The sequence below is a fragment of the Rhincodon typus genome, chromosome 23 (genome assembly GCF_021869965.1).
Source record: "Rhincodon typus isolate 14 chromosome 23, sRhiTyp1.1, whole genome shotgun sequence".
Classification (NCBI taxonomy): Eukaryota; Metazoa; Chordata; class Chondrichthyes; order Orectolobiformes; family Rhincodontidae; genus Rhincodon; species Rhincodon typus.
The window spans coordinates 1,296,412-1,323,355 of record NC_063354.1 but is presented as its reverse complement, the minus strand read 5'-3'; the positions used below and the strand labels follow the sequence as shown (position 1 = coordinate 1,323,355).

Below are 26,944 nucleotides of genomic sequence, written 5' to 3'. Positions count from 1 at the left end.
CCAGGTGAGTGGAGACAAGCAATGTTTGGGCCATCTTTTCTAGGCCTGTCTCCATATGAAGTAAACTAGAGAAGGCTCTATTGCCAATTAGGGTTGTAGACCATGAGTCTCTTTTGGAGTCTTACTTAGGTTCAGAGCCATATTCTGGATATAGTAGGAATAAGTAACTTAATACCGAAGTATGTTTATAATTGTTTTAAAGAAACACGATGAATACAGTAACAAAAGACAACTTCATCAGAAAAATAAAACGTTGAACATATATTTTAAACAAAGAACGATAACTTTTTTATAGCACAGGTGGAAACCCCAAAATGGTACAGTTTCCTATAGTACATACATCACTAAGCTTCCAAATGAACTTGCATGGTCTGGACTCTCTGGTCAGTTCCACTGTCAACATCTGTTCCTCAGCATTTTAAGTGGTTGATTAGTTCACTCCAGCCACAGCACTGAATACTGTTTCCCCTTGAATACCAGTATTTGGCTCCATTCCTTCAGAGGACTCCACCCAGACTCTCAACTGTAAGTCCTCATCAAATTCTTCTCCCAAACATTGTGGCATGTTGGTTTTCCATACATCCATTTATTACTGTGTCCCACCTGCCATCAATCATGCTATACTCTAACACATCTCCCGACTCCACACTAAAGTTGAACACTCATGTGCAAGGTTATTCATTGCCCTAGCTTGTAACTTAAGGGTAATGGAATAGAAATTAACTTTATTTTAGCAAGTTTTGCAAGAAGGGGGAGAGATGTGTTTCAGAAAGAGAAAAAAACAACAGCTGCAAACATGGCCAGTTTTGGCTAGCATGGAAATAAAACAAATGTCTTTGAGATAAAACCGACCACAGTTAGTGATATCACTACAGATTACTATCGATTGCATAATTGATTAATTCATTGATTGACTTATACTGAGTGTCTTTTAAAAATTCTATTTTTATTATTTTTATGTCTACATGTTCTCTTAAAAGCAAAAGCAAAATAGAAATAACATGGAAATATGCAAAATCGCAAAAATGAGTGGCTACATGCCTCAGGCCCACAGGGTGCTGCCAGATGCTGTATGTGTGCACTGTCCTGACACAAGGTACAGCGCAGCATTCAATCCACTATGCCACTCATGTAGTCATTAAATCAATGGAATACTCAATAATCGCACTTTTCAAATATTTAATTCTAGCAAACGCTTTCACTTTTTTCAGATGCTTGTAATTAGTTTAATTGCCAACCATAGACAATGGGCATTTAACACAGGACCCCTATTATCTGCTGGTAATTCAGAAGAAGTGTTGTTTTATTTTCCTTGTTTTCAGTTATAGAGGCATCATTTTTAGATAAAATAGTAAAATTTAGGTGTTGAAATGAATTAAAAATAGATTAGAAAATTGAGAAATTGTTAATGATTACTAGATTCGTTTAATTTTAATTTGAGATTAAATTTTAGTTAGCTCTACTGGTATGATCATTAAATTCAATAAAATAGTGTTACATGCATTTGCACACTCAAAAGGTATTCTGCCAGTTTAGTTCACCCTATACAAGGTTTAATTGGCACATCTCATCAGCACAGGAAGGTTAGACTAACACTAATATTAGGCAGTATTAGCAAAAACACTTCTTAAACAGGATTATGAGTTGGAAGCATTGATATTGAAAGTTTAGAAAGCTTACAATTCTAAACTTCAATTCTTACATCTTCAGTCCTTGTAAAATGGGAAGTCAATTCCTTTCATTTCTTGGGTGTACACAGAATTAAAATGTTCAGTCTGTGCTGTGGTGAAATGGTTCTTCCAATCTCCAGAGATGCCTGTAACAAAATGAATCCCATTTGCAACAATTTCTTTAAAAAAAAGAAATTGCATCTATATGACATCTATCAGAACCTCAGGATATCTCAGAACACTCAGTAGTATTTCACTGGATGCAAGTGTAATCACAGTTGGAATGCAGGAAGTACAAAATCCAGATTATTAGTTTTTTTAGATTTTATTGTCATGTGTACTCTAGTAGAGAAGTACAGGAGTACAGTGAAAAGTGTATAAAGTCGCATGGCACCACCTTAGGTACCAAGGCATCTAGTTACAAGAAAACCTAGGCACAAAATAGTAGGAGAAACAAGAGTTAAAGAGTTAAGCTTACTTCATAGAATAGTAGAAACATAAAGAAATAAGGTAATAATTAATGCTAAAGTGTTTCATAGTTTAAACTAGGAAAATAAAGGAATAAGTTAGAAGTTCAACAGTCATTGATTAGTCCTCCTCTGATCTCACTATCGTGTGGCCACAGCCATCTGTTCTCAATATTGTCGCCGCAGATAGTATCGCTGCCGCTGAAATTGCAGCCTCTTTGATCTCCCCCGGTGCCTCGGGAACATGCCGGGGGCAGGACCCACTCGCATGCCGAGCTGACATACCGCCGAGGGGCCGGGCCGCGACCCGCCGGAATACCAAGAGGGGGGAAATACTAAAGAAAGGGGGAAGAAAGATAAAATATGGAGAGAAAAGGAGAAGGAAATGAGAAATAAACAGGGGCAGTGGAGGAGCTCCGGTTGGAATGTCCTACTCCCCTGCCATGGGTTCAGCAAGCTTCTGTAAAGAACATTGTGTTAATTGTTTTTTTAAGAATATGGGCCAAGATACTAAGAAAAAATACCTTTTCTCAGTGGTACCATAAGAACCTCCAGCTGTGATGGCAAAGTAAGCCTTGGCTTAACATTGCTACTTCATATCTAATAGTGCAGCATTTATTACCAATCTCAAGTTGCTCTGGAGAAGGTGGTGACAGGCTACCTTCAACTGTTACAGTCCATTTGGTTCAGGTAGCAAGGAGGGAGATCCAGGATATTGACCCAGTGATAATGAGGGAATGATGATATTTTTGCAAGTCAGAATTGTGATGCAAAGTGTGTGATTTATATTTGTTTTAATAGCATTTATTTTTGAGTTTGTATTTTTGAATTTTGAACTAGTAGCATATGATGTTTGTGTGCAGTCATATGTTTAATAATTCACTTGTAAGTATTTCTGTGACCTTTATGATTTCTTTTAAAACAGTTTAAGAAAGAAAGTCTCCAAGAATGAATGGATTTTTGTTTACATTGGGAGGAAACGGAATTAGGTACTAAAACTGTAGCAGTAGCACAAAGAGAACATGGTCCTTAGAACATACTAAGGATGGAGAAATGGCTTTGGACAGTCATTTTTTTTTTAATACTGACTAGAAGAATCTGGAGATTATGGGTATTGTATCTCAAAAGGGAAGGTATTTCCTAATGCTTTGAGTGAAGGAGAAAAAAAATAATAAAAATGTTGAGTGATACAAGAGGAGGTCAGTCACTGATGTTGGCCAGTGATACTGTTTGCCTTCCAGAGGGGTTAATGAAGGGGAAAATATTAATTGGAGGTATACATGAAGGTTACAAACCAGTTCCATTAGAGACAGTTGGACTAAAGAGTAACATGGTAAATGGATACATATGGGAATAATGAAACAAATTCTGATGAAAGGAATTGATTTTATTTTGGGAACTAATATTGCAGATTTAAAAATACGGGTGGTAAGACAACCAGTAGAGGTAAAAGAAACTAGAAACTTACAAAAAGAACATCCTGGATTGTTTTCTGACACTGTTGTGACAAGACCTCAGGCCCATAGAATTAGACAAGAAGAAAATGAATCTATGAAACAAGGAGGTGATTTCTAAATTGTTATGGAACACAAGTTGAAACTGTAACTAAAAATAAAGATAAAGAGAATGAGGTTGATATGTTTAACTTATCTTTCTTACAAATGGAAGTGAAAGAGTTATATGGAACAGACTACTCTGATTGAATCAGAAGCACACCTGAGTGTTATTACTTGACAAAGTATTCCTGAGGAAATGGAGACCACCTGAAATAACAACTAATGATTAATGGACAGTGCAGGTACTAGTTCCATCTGAGTATCATAATGATGTAAGTTACTCATGAAATTCAAATAGCAGATGACTTAATATTTTAGTCTAAAACTTTAAACATATTTATTGCTAGGTTTACATAAGGATGTACACAAGTAGTGGGAAAATCACAAATTTCAAATAAACCTGTGTTTTTAATTCAAATACCAGCTTTTGAAGAACTATTTAGCACAGTCTTAATAGATTTTGTAGGACCCATTTGACTGAACTGTTTGATAAACTACGCAAACCCAATTTGGTTATAAATTTGGTACAGCACCAAACTGATGACCATGAATCCATTGTTGATTGTCAAGAAAAACTTCTCTGGTTCAAAAATGCCCTTTAGGGAGAGAAACTGCCATCCTTATCTGGGTCTGGCCTACATGTGATTCCAGACCCACAGCAATGTGGTTGACTTTTAACTGCCCTCTGGGCAATTAGGGATGGGCAATAAATGATGCCTAGCCAGCAATGCCCTCATCCTGTGAATGAATTAACAAAGAATCCAACCTGGCCAATTATCATCACATCAGTTGATACTCAATCATTAGTAAATTGATGGAAGGTGTCATCAGCAGGTGCTATCATGCAGCACTTACTCATTGACACTAAGTTTGGGTTCTATTCAGCTCCTGACCTCATTACCACCTTGTTTCAAAAATAGATAGATAGAAGATAGATGGACAAAAGAACTGAATTCCAGAGGAGAGGTGAGAGTGACAGCCCTTGACATCAAGGCTGCATTTGACCGAGTGTGGCATCAAAGACCCCTAGCAAAACTGGAATCAATGGGCATCAGAAGGCCAAATCTCTGCTGATTGGAGTCATACCTGGCACACAGGAAGATGGTTGTGGTTGTTGGAGGTCAGTCATCTCAGCTCCAGGACATCTCTGCAGGAGTTCCTCAGGGTAGTGTCCTAGGCTCAACTTTATTCAGCTGCTTCATTAATTGCCTTTTCTCTATCATTAGGTCAAAAGTGGGAATGTTTGCTGAGGGTTGCATAATGTTCAGCCCCATTTGCAACACCTCAGACACTGAAGCTGTCAGAGTTCAAATGCAACAAGATCTGGACAATATCCAGGTTTGGGCTGACAAGTGGCAAGTAACATTTGTGCCACACAAACGCCTGGCAATGCCCATCTCCCATAAGAGACAATCTAACCACTGCCCCTTGACATTCAATGGTATTACCACGAAACCCTCACTATCAATTACCATTGGCCAGAAACTCCACTGGACTCACCACATAAACAGTAGCCACAAAAGCAAATCAGAGGCTAGGAATTCTGCAGCAAGTAACTCGCCTATACGTCATCTACAAGGCACAAGTGGGGAGTGAAATGGAAAATCCCCACTTGCCTGGATGGTTGCAGTTCCAACAACACTCAAGAAGCTTGACACCATCTAAGACAAAGCAGCCCGCTTGACTGGCACCACATCCACTATCAACACAGAGCACAGACTGCTACTATCTTCAAGATGCACTGCAGAAATTCACAGATCCTTATATAGCTGCTTCCAAACCCACAAGCACTTCCATCTAGAAGGATAACGGCAGCAGATACATGGGAATACCACCATCTGCAAGTTCCCCTCAAAGCCACTCACCATCCTGACTTGTAAATATATTGCTGTTCCTTCAGTGTCGCTGGGTGAAAATCCTGGAATTCCCTCCCTTTGGGTATTTTGGGTCAACCCACGGCACATGAACTGCAGCGGTTCAAAAAGACAGCTCACCCCCACCTTTTCAATAGCAACTAGGAACGGGCCCAGCCAGTGGTACTCACATTCCACAAGTGAATAAAAACAAGAGTGAATTTGACAAGGCAAATATGACTGACTTGTTCCACACTGTGGGACAAGGTCAAATAGCTTCAAGAGAAGTAAAATTATGAGATAGTTTGGATTTTCCTGCGCCTAGGAAAAAACATGAAATTTGTGCTGTGTTGGCATGAGTGGATTTTGTGACAAGTTTGTTCAGAATTTCAACACGCTGTTCGCATCTTTAATAGACTTGTTGAAAAAAGGTATAAAATGTGAAGGAGCAAATTACTGCAGATGCAGGAATCTGTACTGAAAACAAAAAAAAGCTGGAGATCACAGCAGGTCAGGCAGCATCCATTGGAGAGACAGCAAGCTGACGTTTCGAGTCTAGATGACTCTTCATCTCCAGCATTTTTTACTTTCAGTTCATAAAACGTGAATGGTAGCTGAAGTGTCAATGTGCCTTTGAAACCTGAAAGCTGTGCTGACAACCACACTGATTTTAGCAATGCCTAACTGTGGGAAGTCATTCAAATTGGCTGTTGATGCAATGGTGTGGGGGCAGTTTTACTGCAAGGTAAAACAGGGATTGAACAGCTTGTCAGCTATTTTTCAAAGAGACTGATCACATGAAAAAGAGACATTGCATCTTATGCTAGCTCTACACAATTTTGGAATAAGCAACAATGTGGAAGAAGCCATTATTTATAGCCCCACAATCCTTTGATTTTATTAGAAAAAGTTCATGACAAGAACTTAGTTATTTCAAAGGAGCTTAATTTGATAAGTAATGACAATGCCTTTTGAAGATATATTTTCATTCAGAGTTGGGGGGGGAGGTGTAATGCAATATATTTTAAAAGTTACTTTTGAGTTTCAATTTTTTAATTTGTGGCATTTGGAGATTTTGGTCTGTCTGAAAAGGTTCAATGATTAACTTGTAAGTATTTGTCATACTGATTTCTTTTAAAATGTTTGCAAGAGCAAGCTCCCAAGAACTAATTGTGTTTTGTTTACAGTGGGAAGTTTATGAGCATACAAAGTACACAGTGTAGTATATTAGATTTTCTGATTGAAGATCCTGGATTTTTTTAAAAGCCTAGCAGAACTACCCATAGCTTGGAGAGAAACCTTTCAGTTTTAGTTTCGGGAAGTTCCTCATGGCTCTTAGCTGGTGTGTAAAGCTGTTAATCCAGAAACGATACAGAAAAGATAGTTTAGATTTGTTATAAATAGTTTGACTCAGAATAAGGAGGTTAGTCTTAGTTGCAGACAAAAAGTGTTTGGCTAAAATCCTGAAGGGCTTATTTGAAGCTGAGAAAGGTACCTGAAAGAGACCATTGGATTCTCCAGGACCTAAAGTCATAATTAAACTAAGCCTTTGGAGGTGATAAAGAAGGACATTCTCTTTGGTGTGAGTACTGCAAAGGGCTACTAATATCTGTAAGAGTGTGTTTTAATGGGATTGTGTCCAACTGGGTGTTTCTAAATCTTCAAATTTGTGTTACAGGTACATTGTTTGGTTTATTCTATTTCATTTTCATTTCTTTTGCAATAATAAACTAGTTTTATTGATGAACCCAAACTGCAATATTGTGGGTCATGCTTCAGTGAGAGATCACCTTATTGAAACAAAAAACAAAAATGATCCACGAAGTTAGATTTCAGTCTGGGATCTGAATTGCCCAAACACAACATCAACTGGGATCATAACAGAATGATTTGCCACTTAATGGACAACTTGCAGTTCATGGTGTTCTCATGTACCTACTGCCCTTGACCTTCTAGATAGCAGCGACTGTGAGGTTCCACTGCAGGAACAGATCCCAGAGGAATAGATCAATGTGTTTACAGAGTTAGGATGTCTTTCTAGAGAATACAATTTTGAAGTAAATGAGTGTAAGACCAATTCAGCATCTGCTGAGGAAAGGTCCAGCTGCCTTCAAGGCCACACTGTAAAAGACAAAATAGGAGATCCGGAAAAGAAAGCAGTATATCAAAAAAGTGAAAACTTATACTGAATTTTAGCAGTGGAACAACCTGGAAAGTATGATCCAAATAAAACTCTGAAGATATCTCACTACTCCAAGCCAATCAAAGGAATTTGACAGAACTCACACCGGCACCAATATTCACTAAGCTAGATTTAAAGCATGGTTAGCTAAGTGAAGCTGGATGAAAGCAGCAGCTTTCTCACTACATTCTGGTCACTGTTCAAATAATGCAGATGGTTTTGCATGCCATTTGGCATCTCCACAGCTCTAGAGGAGTATTTATGCAGACAGCATTAGATAGTCGGTGATCATTCCGAAGTGGAAACTATAATGGATGATATGCAAGTTATGGATGTGGATACTACAATGGAACCATTGCTAATTGTAACCAAAATCTAGTGTGACTGCTAATTGAAACTCACCAGATAAGCCTGAACAAGAAAAAACACTGCAGTATAAAGATGCCAAAAATCATATATATAGGGCACACATTGACAGCAAAAGGTCTAATATCAGATTGCAAAAAGGTGAGCGCGAAAGCAGTGATGTAATAACCAGCAGATATAAGAGCACTGCAAAGATTTATTAGAATCATCTACTACAGAACTCAGCAATATTCTTTCCCAGTTTGTCGGAGTGTGAACCATTGCCCAACTCACTGCCAAGGATATGCAGTAGGATTGGGGTGCAGAACAAGAAGCTGCATTCACTCTGACTGAGCAACTAATCACAGCAACTCCAGTGCTGAATTACTCTGACATAAATGAAAAGTCTTCCCGTGGTGTCACTCTAGTGAGATAGGATTTGGAACATCCCTAATTCAACAGGGACAATTGGTTGTATTTGCACCCAGGGTGCGAGTGCAGATTGTATGATGCTGTGCTCAATTTGAAAAAGAAGTCATCCATTATATCTTCCATTCTGGGAAGATCACTGACTATCTCAAACTATCTGTGTTGACACTCCTCTGGGATTGTGAAAATGTTAAATGGCACATACAACCATTTGCATCACTCAAACCATGCCCAGAATATAGTTAAAAAGCTGCTCCTTTCATCCAGCTTCATTTACCAGTAAGCATCCTTTGCATCTAGGCAATATATCTGACCTTGCAAGTTGTTCTGAATTTTTTTCAATTGTTTTTGCTTGTGAACATTTTCATCACAACTTACTTGCAAGCGATAAGGACAAGTTATGTGTGATATGGGAAAATGTGAGGTTGTTTGTTTTGGCAGGCAGAACTGAAAAGCATGGTTTTACTTAGATGGAGATCGATTGTGTAAGCCCGAGATGCAGAGGGATTTAGGTGTTCAAGTGCATGAGTCACAAAAAGTTGGTATGGACATACAGCACTTAATCAAAGAGAGTAATGGGATATTATCCTCTATTACAACAGTAATTGGACACAAGAATAAGGATGTTGTGTTTCAGTCATGTGGGGCATCAGTGAGTCCATATCACAAATACTGCTTACACTTTTGATCTCTGTATTTAAGGGAAGCATGTAAATGCATTTGAGGAAGTTAAAGGTGATTTGCTGGATTGATTCTTGCAATGAGCAGATTGTCTTATGAGGAAAGGTTGGACAGGCTGGGCTTTTCTTCCACCGGAGTTTAGAAGAGTGGAGAGGTGACTTGATTGAAGTAAATTAGATCCTGAATGATCTTTACAAGGTGGACATGAAAAGGATGTTTTCTCTCGTTTGTCAGCCCTGAACTAGGGGGCACTGTTTTAAATTTAGAGTTTGCCTTTTAAAGACTGAGATACGGAGAAGTTTGTTTCTCTGAAGGTTGTATGACTTTGGAATACTCTACCTCAGAAGGCAGTGGAGATGAGGTCATTGAGATTTTGGAGTAGATTTGTAGCTCGGGTCGTGGGTGTTGAGGTTGGTTGGCTCACCGAGCTGGTTTGTTGTTTCGCAGACGTTCCATTACCCTGCTGGGTAACATCATCAGTGCAGCCTCCGTTGAAACATCGGTGTGTTTTCCTGCCTGGTTTTTAAACTCTGGAGTCCGTTGAGCTGGATTATCTCATTTCCGGTTTTCCTTCATAGTGGAGTGTATATGGGGTCGAGTTCTATGTGTTTATTTATAGCCATTGATGATGAGGTCATTGAATATTTTTAAGATAGAGGTGCATAGCTTTTTGTTATTTGGGAAAATCAAGGGTTATTGGCGTAAGTGGGAATGTTTACTGTGAAATGCATGGTCTTATTTCAGCCATGATCTTACTGAATGGCAGAACAGGCTTGAGGAGCCAAATGGTCTATTTCTGCTTCTATTTTGTATATTTACATAAAGTGACAATGAAGTCTGACCACAAACCACTTCAAAAGCATTTTCCTCAAGCCACTACTATCTGCTCCAAAGTCTTCTGCAAATATTACTCTGGTTACAGAGATATCATCTAGTTGTGACATATAAGCAAGGGAAACAGATATACATCATTGAACTGTCATCAAGAGTAGCACAACCTGGGAAGAAAGTACAGTATGTTATGACAGTGTGAAATCTTCCAGATTCAATATGAAGCAGAAGTTCAAAGTGCTCGTGAAGTCATTCATCAACGCAGAAGTAACATTGAATCTAAAGACCAGAGTCTTGCTCAAATAAACTAAATTACCCAAAAAGATGCAGCTATCCAAATGTTGCAAGTAGCAGTGATGAAAGGATGGCCTGAAAGCATCAAGTTCATTCTGATGGTCGTGTGAGCATTTTGGACAAACAGATGAAATGAAAGGCCAAGATGGGAATATTGTACAAAGGACAGAGAACCATTTTCCCTAAGCAGTTGAGAGATGTGAAACTGCATACATGGAATTGCATAGTCATAGGAAGGCAAGAAAAGTGTTCTATTAACCAAACGTGAGCAGTAAAGTCAAGGAGCACATCAACCAGAGCTGTGCTTGTGTCGAGTATCAACCCAATCAATCATAGAACCGCTGATGAAACATGACATCCCAGGCAGACCACTGGTGAGGCTGGGAGTAGATCTGTTCAGTCTTGCAGGAATTGATTATCTTGTCATCATCATAGACTACTGTTTTGATGACTAGCAGGTAAACCAGCTGACTTCAACAATAACTGGTGAGATTATAGAATGCCTGAAAGCACACTTTAGTGGTTATAGCACTCCAGATGTTGTGAAGAATGACAATGACCCTCAGTTCATGAATGACAAATTCAGCCATTTCATAAAGGATTCAGAAATTCAACACTGTACATCATCTCTGCACTATTCCTCAACAAATGGGAAGGCTGAGACAGCAGTTACAATAAAAAAAAATCAACAAAGTTGAGTAACTCCAGCATCGGTGTATATAAGGTAATCCTCAGATGGGAAAACACTGACTAAAAGCATGGTAAGTGGTCTAGTAGATAATGTCACATGGCACGGTGGCTCAGCGGTTAGCACTGCTGCCTCGCAGCGCCAGGGACCCAGGTTCAATTCCCCCTCGGGCAACTGTCTGTGTGGAGTTTACACGTTCTCCCCGTGTCTCCAGTTTCCTCCCACAGTCCAAAGATGTGCAGGCTAGGTGGACTGGCCATGCTAAATTGCCCATAGCATTCAGGGATGTGTAGATTAGGTGGGTTACAGGGGAATGTGTCTGGGTGGGATGCTCCGAGGGTTGGTGTGGACTTGTTGGGCCGAAGGGCCTGCTTCCACTCTGTAGGGATTCTATGATTCACACAAACTATTGTTCCAATAACTATTGAGCCAGAAGTAGTAACAGGCATGAATGACAAGAAACAGCAGAAAGCCAAAATTACATTTTAACAAAATTGCAAATTTATTGCCAGAGTTGAGCATGGAAAGGCCAGACAGAGCCTTCAATGCTCTAAGAAAAGTCAACTCAGGTGACAACTTGGGAGATGCATCGAGCAGTTGTCAGCTTGATCATATGCATCAGAGCTGAACAACCAGATACACTTTCACAATTGCAGACATAAATGTAAAACTAGAGAAGCCTGTTATTAATGTACACAACCAATCAGGACAATGTGAAATCACAGTCTACAGATCAGTTGCAGAGGTCCACATAATTCCAACAGTGGAAATGGCACAACAGCACTTATTGGACTAGCAAGTAAGAAGGGAACAACATTTTCTGGTGAAGAAATATTACCCAGATGAACAGCCAATGACAACACCCACTTGTACTGTTAAGTGACTGGCATGATTCAAACACTGCACAATGCATTTGCAGGAACTGTCAACAATAAACCGCGAATGTAAGAAAACAGTTGTGTCTATTGTGGGAACTTGGGTAACGCAATATAGATGAAAATGTATGCAATAGTTTTGTAAGGAACGGGGAATGTGTAGGATAGAAATGCAATAGTACACTAATGTGCCTCCTGGCTTGAAGTCATGAGACCTCTACCAAGAAGCATTCACTGCAGACATCCATCTTACAGTAAATTCAATAAAGACACAGTGTAAACATTATCGATGTGAGCTATTAACCGTAGAGACTCCAATTTTTATTCCATTTACAGGGCTGACCAGGAATCTCTTCTGCATATGTTGTACTCAACATATTTGGCCTCAAAATGAACAGCTCTTCCTTGCCCTCAAGGAAGACTTGAACTCGGAAATTTTGCCTTAGAGGCAGGGACGTAGCTCACTGTGCCACAAGATTTCTTTACATTGGTTGTAATGGAAAAATCTTATTTGCTCAAAGTTGTTTAATGTAAAGTTGCACTTCCCAGGTACACAACTGAAATGTTAAATGAGAATTGTTGCACTGTTATGTATTGCACCAAGACTAACACATGGTCAACAGAAGGCAGCCATTATTGAACAACTTTATTCACACACAGGGCAGCAGAAAGCTCAAAGCCTACTAAAAGAAAAAAATCAAAAAGTGAACCAATTGAAACAGGAGAAAAATTGTCTGCCATTTCTCAGGAGGGAGAAAAATAGCAGACATTGAAACCATAAAACCTAGAAGCATCATAGTTTTAAGTAAGTCTTTAGATATACAAAAAGAATCCTATCCAAATTACCTTTTCGTAAAAAGTTGGTTTTACTTTGATCCATCAGTTCCTTGGGTACGAAGCTGTAATTGGACATTTTGTTTTGCCTCATGTTGTTGAATTTGGTTTGGGTCACAATTATCTCAATTGCATCATCACTGAGTTGCTTTCCCAGAAATTCCCCAAGTTTCAACAAAGCACTTCGCATATCCTGAAAATATATGTTTTTGTCCTTTTGTTAATTAGAAAATTTTTTTTTTCTTTTTACGTTGTACTCAGAGTTACTGTCTACCAAATAATACCACAATCCATTCAGAGAGATAAAAGTTAAATATGCTAATATAATATCTATAGGACACAACACAAGGGTAAGTTGATTAAAAAAAAAATTAAACTATCTCAAGCTGGTTTCAATTCAAAATATAGGATATTTTCTTGTTCTTTCATGAGCAAAAACAAATCCTGGAAATCAGCAACATTTAAGTAAAACAAAAAATATAAAATAGTGGATAACAGGATTTGAAAAGATAAGTGAAAAGTAAGTACCTTAAGAATAGTTTTCACGTTCCTATACTTCACATTGGATTGAACACTCACTCTGTGCACAGGTAAGGCCAAATTAAATGTTATGGATATTGACAGGAAGCCTGTCCACTCACTTACCCTCCCTCTGTAAAATTCCGTGATGGCAGGACTGAGTGTGAGCAGCCAATCTGCCACAACTTTAACCAAATTTTGTGTGCCCTGTGCAAGGTGGTAAAATTCCCCCTTCCATCATTATACCACGACATATGTATATCACATCATCCCACCATGTAGCTGGTAGCAGCTCTCATTACACACTTGTGTTCCTTTTAGCAATGGATTTTTGTTGTCCATTTTAAAATCCAGTTTAAGGAAATATTCTGTACAACAATTCAGTTCAACTTTCCATGGCCTTGCCCACATGATGTCCCTAATGACATTATAATTCAAACATCCTTACCATAGATTCCAAAAAAAAGTGAATAAATTTAACCCCATAAATCCTACAACGTTCTTTCACATTCAGTTTTCTTTTCCCCTCGGCCTGCATGAAACCAATAAAATGTGATATTCTGAGACTCTACATGCCGTTATTTCTGGCATACAGAGCTAGGGAAAATGAAAGGAGGGCCAAAAGACAAAGTACAGCAATTCAGGAAAGGAAAGGAAAACAAAGTGAGAGCAATAAGACAAGAAATTCATGAGAGTGACAGAATACAAGAGAAAAAAAACAGAGCTGCAAGTAAAAGATCAAGAATCTTTAAAGGAAAGCCTTCATCTTGTAGTCCTCATCTTGAGTCAGCCAGAATATGACACTGGCAATAGATCAGATGGTTGTCAATATTGTAATGCAAACAATTGAAAAAAAACACCGTCACTGTACTGTCCAAATGTTAAAATAAGATTTCACCCATAAGTGAGTAAATAGCTGAATATTCGAGTGAGGACAACAAAATAAGAGCAATAAAATTGAGAAGAACATCAAAAGATACAACAGCTGAGTAAAATGGGACCTAGATCAGATAGGCAAATGGACCTAGGAGTGGCAGATGGAGTTTAATTTAGATAAATGTGAGGTGCTGCATTTTGGAAAGTTATTTCAGGGCAGGACTTAAACACTTAATGGTAAGGTCCTGGGGAGTGTTGCTTACAAAGAGACCTTGGGTGCAGGTTCATAGTTCCTTGAAAGTGGAGTCCCAGGTAAACAGGATAGTGAAGAAGGCATTTGGTACACTTGCCTTTATTGGTCAGTGCATTGAGTATAGGAGTTGGAAGGTCATTTTGCGGCTGTACAGAACATTAGTTAGGTCACTTTTGGAATACAGCATTCAATTCTTGTCTCCCCGCTATAGGAAGGATCTTGTTAGACCTCAGAGTTCAGAAAAGACTAATAGGGATGTTGCCAGGGTTGGAGGGTTTGAGCTATGGGGAGAGGTTGAATAGGTTGGGGCTATTTTCCCTGGAGAGTCGGGGGCTGAGGGGTGACCTTATAGAGGTTTATAAAATCATGAGGGGCATGGATAGGGTGGTTGCCAAGGTCTTTTCCCCAGGGTAGGGGAGTCCAAAACTAAAGGGCATAGATTTTAGGTGAATGGGGAAAGATTTAAAAAAGACCTAAGAGGCAACTTTTTTATGTAGATGGTGGTGTGTAAATGGAATGAGCTGCCAGAGGAAGTGGTAGAGGCTGGTCCAATTACAACATTTAAAAGGCATCTGGACGGGTATATGAATAGGAAGGGTTTAAGAGGGATATGGGCCAAATGCTGGCAAATGGGACTAGATTAATTTAGGAGATCTGGTCGGCATGGGCGAGTTGGACTGAAGGGTCTGTTTCTGTGCTGTATATCTCCAAGACTAAGAAGCAGACAACTTGGTAAAGATCAGTGGGAAGCCAGAGGATTGGGAAGCCTTTAAAAACCAGCAGGCATTGTCGATGATCTTTCAGGAATCACTGGAGTCAGGCATGGTCCCAGAGTACTGGAAAATAGCTATTATAACACCCCTGTTTAAGAAGGGAGGGAGACAGAAGATGAAACTATAGGTTGGTTAGCCTGGCATCAGTCATTAGTAAGATTTTAGAGTCGATTATTAAGAATGAATTTGTGGAGTACTTGAAAGTACATAACAAAATAGGGCTGTTCAGTACAGCTTCGTCAAGGGGAGGTTAGACCTGACAAATCTGTTAGAATTATTTGAGAAGGTAATGAGCAAGTTAGACAAAGGAGAGCCGGTGGACATGATCTGTTTGGATTTCCAGAAGACCTTTGACAAGGTGCCGTATAGGAGGCTGCGAGATAAGATTAGACCCCATTAGGGGCAAGGTACTGTCACAGATAGAAGATTGGCTGACTGGCAGAAGGCAGAGAGTGCGGATAAAGGGGTCTTTTTCAGGGTGGCAGCCAGTGACTGGTGAAGTTCCGCCAGTTTTTACATTGGGACCACAACTATTCGATCACACATTAATGATCTGGAACTGAGGGCTTTGTTGCTGAGTTTGCAGATGACACAAAGATTGGTGGAGGGTCAGCTAGTGTTGAGGACATAGCGAGGCGACAGAAAGACTTGCTTAGGCTAAAAGCATGGGCAAAGAAGTGGCACATGGAATACAACATGGGAAAGTGTAAGGTCACGCACTTTGGTAGGAAGAATAGAGGCATAGACTATTTTCTAAACCGGGATAGGCTTCAGGAATCTGAAGTACAAAGGGACTTAGGAATCCTAGTTTGGGATTCTTTTAAAGTTAACATACAGGTACATTTGACAGTTAGGAAGGCAAGTGCAATGTCAGCATTCATTTCAAGAGGTCTAGAATACAACAGCAGGGATGTACAGCTGAGGTTGTATAAAGCTCTGGTCAGACCGCATTTGGAATATTATGAGCAGTTTTAGGCCCCATATCTAAGAAAGGATGTGCTGATGTTGAAGGAGGTCCACAGGAGATTTACAAGAATGATTCCAGGGATGAATGGTTTGTCATATGTGGAGCGATTGAGGACTCTGGGTCTGTACTTGATAGAATTGAGAAGGATTACAGGGATATGATTGAAACTTACAGAATTCAGAGAGACCTGGACAGGGTGCATGTGGAGAAGATGTTTCCACTCGTAGGAGAGACTAGTGAGGGCACAGCCTCAGAGCGAGGAGATGACCCTTTAGAACTGAGATTAGAGGAATTTCTTTAGCCAAAGAAATCTGTGTTAATCCGTGGAACTCATTGCCACAGAAGGTTGTGGAGGCCAAGTCATTGAGTATATTAAAGACAGAGATCAATAGGTTCTTGATTAATAAGGGGATCAAGGGTTATGGGGAGGAGGCAGGAGAATGGGGTTAAAAAACATAACAGCCATGATCAAAAGCTGGAGTAGACTTGATGGATGGAATGGCCTAATTTAGTGGAAAAACTATAAACAAACAAAACAAATTGTTCACATACCTGCAGCAGTTCTTCATAAGTTACAAACAAAATGTTATCCTGATCCTTTCTCTGCCACCAACTCTTAACGTGGTCAAACCAGGAACCAAACATTACTTTGAGTGGAGGAAAAAGACTAATAAATGTCAGCCATACATAAAATATTGCTTTCAGGAATCATTAGTTTCATAAAGCAAAATACCAATTTGTTGGCAAAACATTCAAACCACTTGAGCATTTCAATTTTAAACTGTTCTGAGGATGGGTCACCGGACCTGAAACATTAACTCTGTTTTCTCTTCCACAGATGCTGCCAGACCTGCTGAGCTTTTCCAGCAACTTTGTTTTTGTTCCTGATTTACAGCATCCGCAGTTCTTTTGGGTTTTTTTCAATTTTAAACTAGTTTTGTTGGATAGCAATCTGAGGTTACCAAACCACCCGACTACCACATCTACAAGAAAGGCAGAGATTGAAGACAATCTATTGTAATTGAAACAATGTTGAAACTGAGACATGTTTCATTGCACATTATATGGGTATAGCATGGCTTCTATTTATAGACATGACATGACATGGACTCAATTGGTCACATGGCCTGTGTTGTAATAACTCTGACATAAATTTTGTACTCAATATCAGCTGTTAAAATGTCACCAAACTTAAAGCCACCAAACTTTTCTTCAAATTAAACGGGAACATTTATTGAAAATGATAATGAATTAATAACTGAAGAGGAAGTGGCAGACAGAGCTTAATTTCGATAAATGTGAGGTGCTGCATTTTGGAAAGGCAAATCAGGGCAGGGCTTATACACTTAACGGTAATGGGGACAGCTGTTGAACAAAGAGACTTTGGAGGGCAGGTTCATAGTTCCTTGAAAGTGGAGTCGCAGTAGATAGGATAGTGCAAAAAGCATTTGATATGCTTGCCTTTATCAGTCAGTGCATTGAGTATAGGAGTTGGGAGGTCATATTGCGGCTATACAGGACATTGGTTAGGCCACTTTTGGAGTAGTGCATTCAGTTCTGGTCTCCGTGCTATAGGAAAGATGTTGTGAAACTTGAAAGAAAACATTTACAAGGATGTTGCAGGGTTGGAGGGTTTGAGCTATAAGGAGAGGCTGAAGGCTGGCGCTATTTTTCCTGGAGTGTCAGAGGCTGAGGGGTGACCTTATAGAGATTTATAAAATCATCAGGGGCATGGATAGGGTAAATAGACATTGTCTTTTCCCTTGGTGAGGAGCTCAAAACTAGAGGGCATGGTTTAAGGTGAGAGGGGAAGATATAAAAGGGACTTAAGGGGTAATATTTTCACACAGAGGAATGATGCATGTGTGGAATGAGCTGCCAGAGGAAGTGGTGGAGGCTGCTACAATTACAAGATTTAAAAGGCATCTGGATGGGTATATGAATAGGAAGGGTTTAGAGGGATATGGGTCAAATGCTGACAAATGGGACTAGATTTATATAGGATATCTGGTTGGTATGGATGAGTTGGACTGAAGGGACTGTTTCCGTGCTGTGTATCTCTATGACTCTAAAATTACCATTTCCTTCCAGGAATTTATGAATGAACTCCTCAAAGGTCCCTGCGTCGTCCACGAACGAGGCCATATTGTGATAGTGAAAGGAAGAGACAAGTGCATCCTTTGGATTTCGGGACACATAGACAACCTATAAAAAAGCAGAAAATGTAAGCTTAATTTATTTAATCTCAAGAAAATCTATCATTTAAATCAATGTAAACAGTTTGATGCAATTCAATGTAGGAGGTGTTTACTAAAATGGACATAGTTATTTCATGATTTCATGAAAGATGAGGAACCCACATTTCGTGTGTTCTATTCCAACCATCTCAATGAGGGTTAATTTATTCTTTATTCATTAATGGGATGAGGGCGTTGCTGGCTAGGCAGCATTTAGTGCCCATCCCTAATTGCCCAGAGGGCAGTTAAGAGTCAACCTGTGGGTCTGGAGTCACATGTAGGCCACACTAGGTAAGGATGGCCGTTTCCTTCCCTAAAGGGCATTAGTGAACCAGATGGGTTTTTCCGACAATTGACAATGGATTCATGGTCACTATTAGATTCTTAATTCCAGATACTTATTGAATTCAAATTCCACCATCTGCCGTGGCTGGATTCAAACCCACTACCCAGAACATTATCTGCGTCTCTGGATTAACAGTCCAGCGATAATACCACTAGGCCATCACCTCCCCAGATAATGGCAGGATTCTCGGCAGTGGGGAGGAACAGATGGATCTTGGGGGTCCACGTCCATAGATCCCTCACAGTTGCCACCTAAGTTGATTGGGTTGTAAAGAAGCGTATGGTGTGTTGGCTTTCATTGGCAGGGGAATTGAGTTTAAGAGCCGTGACGTTATGTTGCAGCTCTATAAATCTCTGATTAGACCACACTTGGAATACTGTGTTTAGTTCTGGTCACCTGATTATAGAAAAGATGTGGAAGCTTTAGAGAGGGTGCAGAGGAGATTTACCAGGATGCTGCCTGGACTGGAAGGCAGGTCTTATGAGGAAAGGTTGAGAGAGCAAGGGCTTTTTTCATTGGAGTGAAGAAGGATGAGAGGTGATTTGATAGAGGTGTACAAGATGATGAGAGGCATAGATAGAGTGGATAGTCAGAGACTTTTTCCCAGGGCGGAAATGACTATTACGAGGGGGCATAATTTTAAGGTGATTGGAGGAAGGTATAGGGGAGATGTCAGAGGTAGGTTCTTCACACAGAGAGTGGTGGGTGTGTGGAATGCGCTGCCAGCAGTGGTAGTGGGGTCAGATACATTAGGGACATTTAAGCGACTCTTGGATAGATACATGGAGGATAGTAAAATGTAGGGTATGCAGGGTAGATTGATCTTAGTAGAATAATACATTGGCACAACATTGTGGGCCGAAGGGCCTGTACTGTGCTGTAGTGTTCTATGTTCTATTAAACAAAAACAAGCAGAATAGGGTATTTCCAACGCCAAACATGGTCATCAGAGATGGCTCCAGCAGTCTGCGCATACACTTACCCAAGTTCTGAAGAAGGGTCACTGGACCTGAAACGTTAACTCTGTTTTCTCTCCTCAGATGCAGCCACACCTGCTGAGCTTTCCTAGCAATTTCTGATTTTACTTAAGTACTAAAATAGGTGGTATCATGGACAGTGAGGAAGGTTATGAGAAATTGCAGCAGGATCTTGATCAGCTGGGGAAGTGGGCTGAGAATTCGAAAATGGAGTTTAATATAGATAAGTGTGAGGAGTTGCATTTTGGAAAGTCAAATCCAGGTAGGAGTTTCATGGTGAGTGATAGGGCCTTCAGGAGTGTAGTGGAACAGAAGGGCCTTGGAGTGCAGATGCACAGTTTTCTGAAAGTGGAGTCATAGGTAGACAGGGTCAGTGAAGAAGGCTTTTGGCACACTGGCCTTCATCAATCAGGGCATTGAGTATAGAAGTTGGTAAGTTATATTGCAGTTGTACAGGACATTGATGAGGCTGCACTTGGAGTATTATGTTCAGTTTTGGTCACCTTGCTGTAAGAAGGATGTAATTAAACTGGAAGGAATGCAGAAGAAATTTACAAGGATGTTGCCAGGACTCAAGGGACTGAGTTATGGGGAGAGGTTGGACAAGCTAGGACTTTTTTCTTTAGAGCATAGGAGACTGAGGGGGGATCTTATAGAAGTGTATAAGATCATGAGAGGCATGGATAGGGTGAATGCACTCAGTCTTTTTCCCAGGGTTAGGGAATCAAGGACTAGAGGGCACCAGTTTAAAGTAAGAGGGGAAAGAACACATGGGAACCTAAGGGGCAACTTTTTTTACACAGAGGGTGGTACGCATATGGAATGAGCTGCTAGTGGACATGTCTGAGGCAGGTACATTAACAACATTTAAAACACATTTGAACGAATACATGGATAGGAAGGATATGGGCCGAGTGGAGGGAAATGGGGTTAGCATGGATGGACATTTTGGTCGGCATGGACCAGTTTGGGCCGAAGGGCCTGTCACTGTGCTGTAGGACTCTGTGACTTTACTGTTCCTAGGCTGCGTTTTATTTGAGTTTTTTTTTGCTTCCATTAAATGATTGGGTTGTGGGGAGAGGTTTAGGTGAAGTTAACTTTTAGAATCTGTTCCCAGAATACAACGATACATTCTCAGTTCCTGACACGAACCAAACATTAAGTGGAACTCAAGAGCAATATGTTACTGGAGGGCAGATGGTTCACCTTTCATCATACATATCAACCCATATACTGTGATAACGGGCCGAGGGGATAAGTTAGAATTGGTGACTGTACTAAAAGCAACTCATGTCATAACAGGACAGGGTGTGGTGTGGGTAAAAACCATGGACGGATTGAATCAGGCTCTGGTAAAAGAAAACAAATTTTCCACATCCACCTGAAATAGTTCTCCCAGGATCTCGTATGTTACAATTAAGTCACCTCTGACTCTTCTAAACTCCACAGGATAAAGGCCTAGCCTGTCTAGCCTTTCCTCACAAGGCAATCCCCTCATTCCAGTTATTAGTCAAGTAGCACCTCTCTGAATTAATTCCAATACATTAACATCCTTCCATAAGTACAGTGACCAGCAATGTACACAGTACTCCAGATGCAGTCTCACCAATGCCCTATATAACTGAAATATAACCTTCTTACTCTTGCAGGGCAAAACTGAGAGGATTGTTGCTAAGTTTGCAGATGGTACAACGATAAGTGGAGGCACAGGCAGTGTTGAGGAAGCAGAGAGGCTGGTGAAGGACTTGGACAGGCTGGAAGAGTGGGCAAAGAAGTAGCAGATGGATTACAATGAGGGTGATGTGAGGTTAGGCACTTTGGTAGGAAGAATAGAGACATAAATTATTTTCTATAAAGGGAAAGGCTTTGGAAATCTGAAGCAAAAGGGACTTGGGAGTCCTAGTTCATGATTCTCTTCAGGTTAACTTTAATTTATTCATGGAGCCATTTATTGCCCATCTCTAACTACCCAGAGGGCAATTAGGAGTCAACCAATTTGCTGCAGGTCTGGAGTCACATGGAGGCCAGACCAGGTAAGGATGAAAGATAGAGACAACAAGGTGCAGAGCTGGATGAACACAGCAGGCCAAGCAGCATCATAGGAGCAGAAAGACTGACGTTTCGGGCCTAGATCCTTCATCCTATCTAAGGATGAAAGATATCCTTCCAAAGGACATTAGTGAACCAGATGCATTTTTCTGACAATTGACAACAGTTTCACGATCATCATCAGACTCTTGATTACAGATCTTCTACTGACTTCGAATTCCACCATCTGTCATTGGCAGGATTAAAACCCAGATCACCAGAACATTACTTCGGTCTCTCGATTAATAATGCAGTAATAATATCATTAGTCCATTGCCTCCCCATGCAGGTTAAGTTGCCAGTTTGGAAGGCAAATGCAATGTTAGCACTCATTTCTAGAGAACTAGAATACAAAGAGCAGAGATGTACTGCTGAGGCTATATAAGGCTCTGGTCAGACCACTAATGGAATATTTGTGAGCAGTTATGGGCCCCATACCTAAGGAAGGTCTTCAGCAGGATTCAGAGGAGATTAAGAAGAATGATCCTGGGGATGAAGAGCTTGTTATATGAGGAGCGGTTGAGGACTCAGGTTCTGTACTCAACAGAGTTTAGTAGGATGAGAGGTGATCTCACTGAAACTTACAGAATATTGAGAGGCCTGGATAGTGCCAACATAGAGATGTTTCCACTCATAGGAGAGATGAGGACCTGAGGGCACAGCCGTCGAGTGCAAGGATGACTCCTTAGAACTGAGATGAGGAAGAATTATTTCAACCTGAAAGTAAACCCATTGCCACAGAAGGCTGTAAAGGTCAAGTCATTGACTGTTTTTAAGACAGAGATAGATGGGTTCTTGATTAATAAGGGGACCAAGGGTTATGGGGAGAAGGCAGGAGAATGGGGTTGAGAAATTAGCCAGTCATGTTCAAATGGTGGAACAGACTCAATGGGCTGAATGGCTTAATTCAGTGGAAAAATCTTATACTTACTCAATCCCAATAAAACATAATATTCTGTTAGCTTTCCTGATTACTTGTTGCATCTGCACACTAATCTTCTGCAATTCATTCAGTAGACACCCAGATCCCTCTGCATTTCAGAGCTCTGCAACCTCTCACTATTTAGAAAATATACTTCTTTTGCATCCTTTCTCCTAAAACAGAAAATTTCACACTTTCCCAAATTGGAATCCGTTTGCCAGATCTTTGTCCGCTCACTTGAGTGATCTGTATCCCTTTGATTTCTATGGACACCAGTTATGATATCCTGCTGGCGTGAAAAGATCTCATTTATTCCTACTGTCTGCTTTCTGTTAGCAAGTCAATCTTCTATCTGTGCTAATCTGTTACCCGTACACCATGAGCTTTTCATTTTGGCAATAACCTTTGAAGTGGTGGCACAGTGGTTAGCTCTGCTGCCTCACAGCACCAGGGACCCAGGTTCAATTCCACCCTCGGGCGACTGTCTGTGTGGAGTTTGCACATTCTCCCTGTGTCTGCGTGGGTTTCCTCCGGGTGCTCTGGTTTCATCCCACAGTCCAAAGATGTGCAGGCTAGGTGGATTGGCCATGCTAAATTGCCATAAAGTGTTCAGGGATTTGTACGTTAGGTAGGTTATAGGGGGATGGGTTTGGATGGGTGTTCTGAGGGTCGGTGTGGACTTGTTGGGCCAAAGGGCCTGTTACCATACTATAGGAATTCTATGATATGTCACCTTACCAAATATTTTCTGGAAATCTAAGTCTAATACATTCACTGGTTCCCCTTAATTCAGAGCATTAGTTACTTCTTCAAAAAAACTTCAATAAATTCACTGAAGACGAATAAGATCACTGAAGGTGGCAGCACAGGTAGATAAGGCAGTGAAAAAAGCCTATGGCATGCTGGCCTTCACTGGAAGGGACATTGAGTATAAGGATAGACAAGTTATGCTGCAGCTTTATAGAACTTTAATTAGGCCACATTTGGAATATTGCGTACAGTTCTGGTCACCACACTACCAGAAGGATGTGGATGCTTTGGAGAGGGTACAGAAAAGATTTACCAAGATGTTGCCTGGTATGGGGGATTTTAGCTATGAAGAAAGGTAACAGACTGGGTTTGTTTCCACTGGAACGCAGGAGGTTGAGGGGTGACCTGACAGAAGTTTATAAAATTGTGAATGGCATGGATAGCGTGGGAAGTATGAGGCTTTTTCCCAGGGTGGAGGTGTCAGTTACTAGGGGACACAGATTCATGGTTTAGTTTTAAATCATTCATGGGATGTGGGTGCTGCTGGCTAGGTGAGGGTCTGCCAGAGGAGGTGGTAGAAGCAGACACAATAGCAGCATCGAAGAAGCACCTGGACAAATACATGAATAGGAAGGGAATAAGGGATACGGTTCCTGTAATTGAAGACAGTTTTAATATGGAAGGACAAAATGTGTCAGCACAGGCGTGGAGGGCTGAAGGGCTTTTTTCTGTGCTGTATTCTTCTTTGTTATTTAAATTAGTTAAATCTGATTTCCCTTTGACAAAATCATGTTGGCTTGCCTGATTACCTTGAATGTATCCAGGTGCACTGTTATAATATCTCCGATAATACATTCTAACATTTTCTCCACGACCAATGTTAAACTTGTGGTTTTCTGCTTCCCTCTCTTTTTGAATAAAGGAGTTATATTAGCTATTTTCCAGTCCAAATGAACCTTCCCCTAGCTCCTTCTTTTAAGACCCTAAGATGAAATCCATCAGGACCTGGGGACTTGATAACTCTCAGTTCTACCAGTTTACTTCTCTAGTGATTAGAATTTTCTTGCGTTTCTCCTTTCCTTTCCATTCCTGATTTACAGCTATTTTTGGGATGCTACCTGTATCCTTTCCAGTGAAGTCCAAGGCAAATTAAATGTTCAATTCATCCGCCATCTCTTTGTCCTACTTTACTAATTCTCCAGAAACATTTACTATAGGACCAACACTTAATTTGTTAAGAGACAGTAGGAACTGCCGATGCTGGAGTCAGAGATAATACAGTGTGGAGCTGGATGAACACAGCAGACCAGGCAGCATCAGGGGAACAGGAAAGCTGAACAGGGTCCCGACCCGATTTAATTTGTTAACTCTTCATTGGAAATGTTTCTTCAGACATTTAAAAATTTGTTTTTATATTTTTGGTTGACTTTCTCTTGTGGTCTAATTTTTCACTGAATATTAATCTTTTAGTAATCCTTTGGTCTTTTTTAAATATTCTGTCCAATCTTCTGATTTGTCTTCTGTCTTTGCACGATTGTATGTTTTTTCTTTAAGTCTGATACTAGCTTTGACATTTTTAGTTAACCACCAATAGCAGGTCTGCAACTTAGAACTTATCTTATTTATTGGAAAGAATCTATTCTGCACTTTCTGGAATATTCTTTCAAATGTTTGCCACTGCATCTCTATTGACCTATCCTTTAACTTACATTTCCAGATCTCTGTTGCAACTGGAATCAAGCCTCCTAAATACCTTGAAATTTCACCCACAATAACACTCCAGAACTTAACAAATCAGTTTTCTATTCTTGTCGCTAATGATCCTTTCACTATGCAAATATGTTTCTTGCCCAATAGCCAAACAAACCAGAATACATAGCAGGAAAAGAGACAAAATAGAGGTGTTATGATTTTAAATGTTTTAAACAAAGCATACACTGCAGAGCTGACTGGAAGAACCAAACAGTTAACATTTTTCTGACTACTGATTTCAGTTCATGAGGGAAACAAAGCAGTATGTGCAATACAGGGTTTCAGTTAATTCCTTAATGTAGTGGTGTATGACAAGAAATGCATTCAGTTGATGATCTTTTTGAGCGCTTCAGAAATTTGACCAGAGGAAATATTTAAGTATCACTCATCTTTTTCTTTTGGAGACAATAATCTTCCTGTTAAGGAAGGTCTTCATCAGTATTGATTCTCCATAAAGTCTAGAAAGACTTCTTTATTCTGGTAGATTAACTAGTTGTGCTGATAGCAAATATTGTCTCCTCTTTAAGCTTACTCTGTTTATGCCCAGCAATGTTGTTATACATATGCTTGCTGTCAGAAGACTGGTCTTTTAACAAACACTCAATTATGCAAGGTCTGAATTTCCAGACAATGTTTTAAATTCCAAATGCCTCGAAGGCTGTGAATTGTTCACTACTTTAGTTCCTCATCAGGGCTGATATCCAGCCCAGTACAGTGAGTGCTCTACGGTTTGTTGGAGGTACTCCATTTCAAATCAGACATTTAAATAAGGCCCTATCTGCGCTATCAGTGAATATACAAGCTCCCATGACATGATTTCAAAGATCAGGGGAGTTAGATACAGTATTATAGAAAATGCTGTAAACATTCATAACAGACAACATTTACATGAGAAACTGAGTTAATGTTCCAGGCCATGACAATCTTTATCAAATGAAGCATTTATCTTATTCTCTACAGATGGTAGAAATCTGACTTGGTGAGTGTTTCCAACATTTTATGTCTATATTTCATATTTCAAGCACCTCATGGAGTCATATAGATATACAGCACGGAAACAGACTCTTCGATCTAACTTGTCCATGCCGACCAGATATCCTAAATTAATCTAGTCCCATATCCCTCTAAACCCTTCCTATTCATATACCCATCCAGATGCCTTTTAAATCTTGTAATTGTACCAGTCTCCACCATTTCCCCTGACAGCTCATTCCATACATGCACCACCCTCTGCGTGAAAAAGTTGCCCCTTAGATCCCTTTTAAAATCTTTCCCCCTCACCTTAAATCTATGCCCTCTAGTTTTGGACTCACCCATCTCAGGGAAAAGACGATGTCTTTTTACCTTATCCATGGCCCTCATGATTTTATAAACCTCTATAAGGTCACCCCTCAGCCTCCGATGCTCCAGGGAAAATAGCCCCAGCCTATTCAGCCTCTCCCTGTAGCTCAAACCCTCCAACCCCGACAACATTCTTGTAAATCTTTTCTGAACCTTTTCAAGTTTCACAACATCTTTCCTATAGCAGGGAGACGAGAATTGCACACAGTATTCCAAAAGTGGCCTAACCAATGTCCTGTACAGCTGCAAAGTGACTCCCAACTCCTATACTCATTGCACTGACCAATGAAGGAAAGCATACCAAACGCCTCCTTCATTGTCCAATCTACCAGTGACTCCACTTTCAAGGAACTATGAACCTGCACTCCAAAGTCTCTTCGTTCAGCAACATTCCCTAGGACCTTACCGTGAAGTATAGAAATCCTGCCCTGATGTGCC

The 26,944-nt window shown here is 40.2% G+C and overlaps 1 protein-coding gene across 1 annotated transcript; it reads right to left on the bottom strand.

The window, feature by feature from the left end:
• Window positions 1–237: 237 nt before the first annotated feature.
• On the bottom strand, window positions 238–24,276 carry LOC109934135 (sulfotransferase 2B1-like). Its single transcript, XM_048611072.1, has 6 exons — window positions 24,215–24,276; window positions 22,327–22,486; window positions 18,172–18,298; window positions 16,646–16,740; window positions 12,718–12,898; window positions 238–1,816 (listed from the first exon to the last, which is right to left on the bottom strand). The coding sequence occupies exons 1-6, from the start codon at window positions 24,274–24,276 to the stop codon at window positions 1,707–1,709; spliced, it is 735 nt and encodes a 244-aa protein (XP_048467029.1). The 3' UTR covers window positions 238–1,706.
• Between the last annotated feature and the right edge of the window lie 2,668 nt (window positions 24,277–26,944).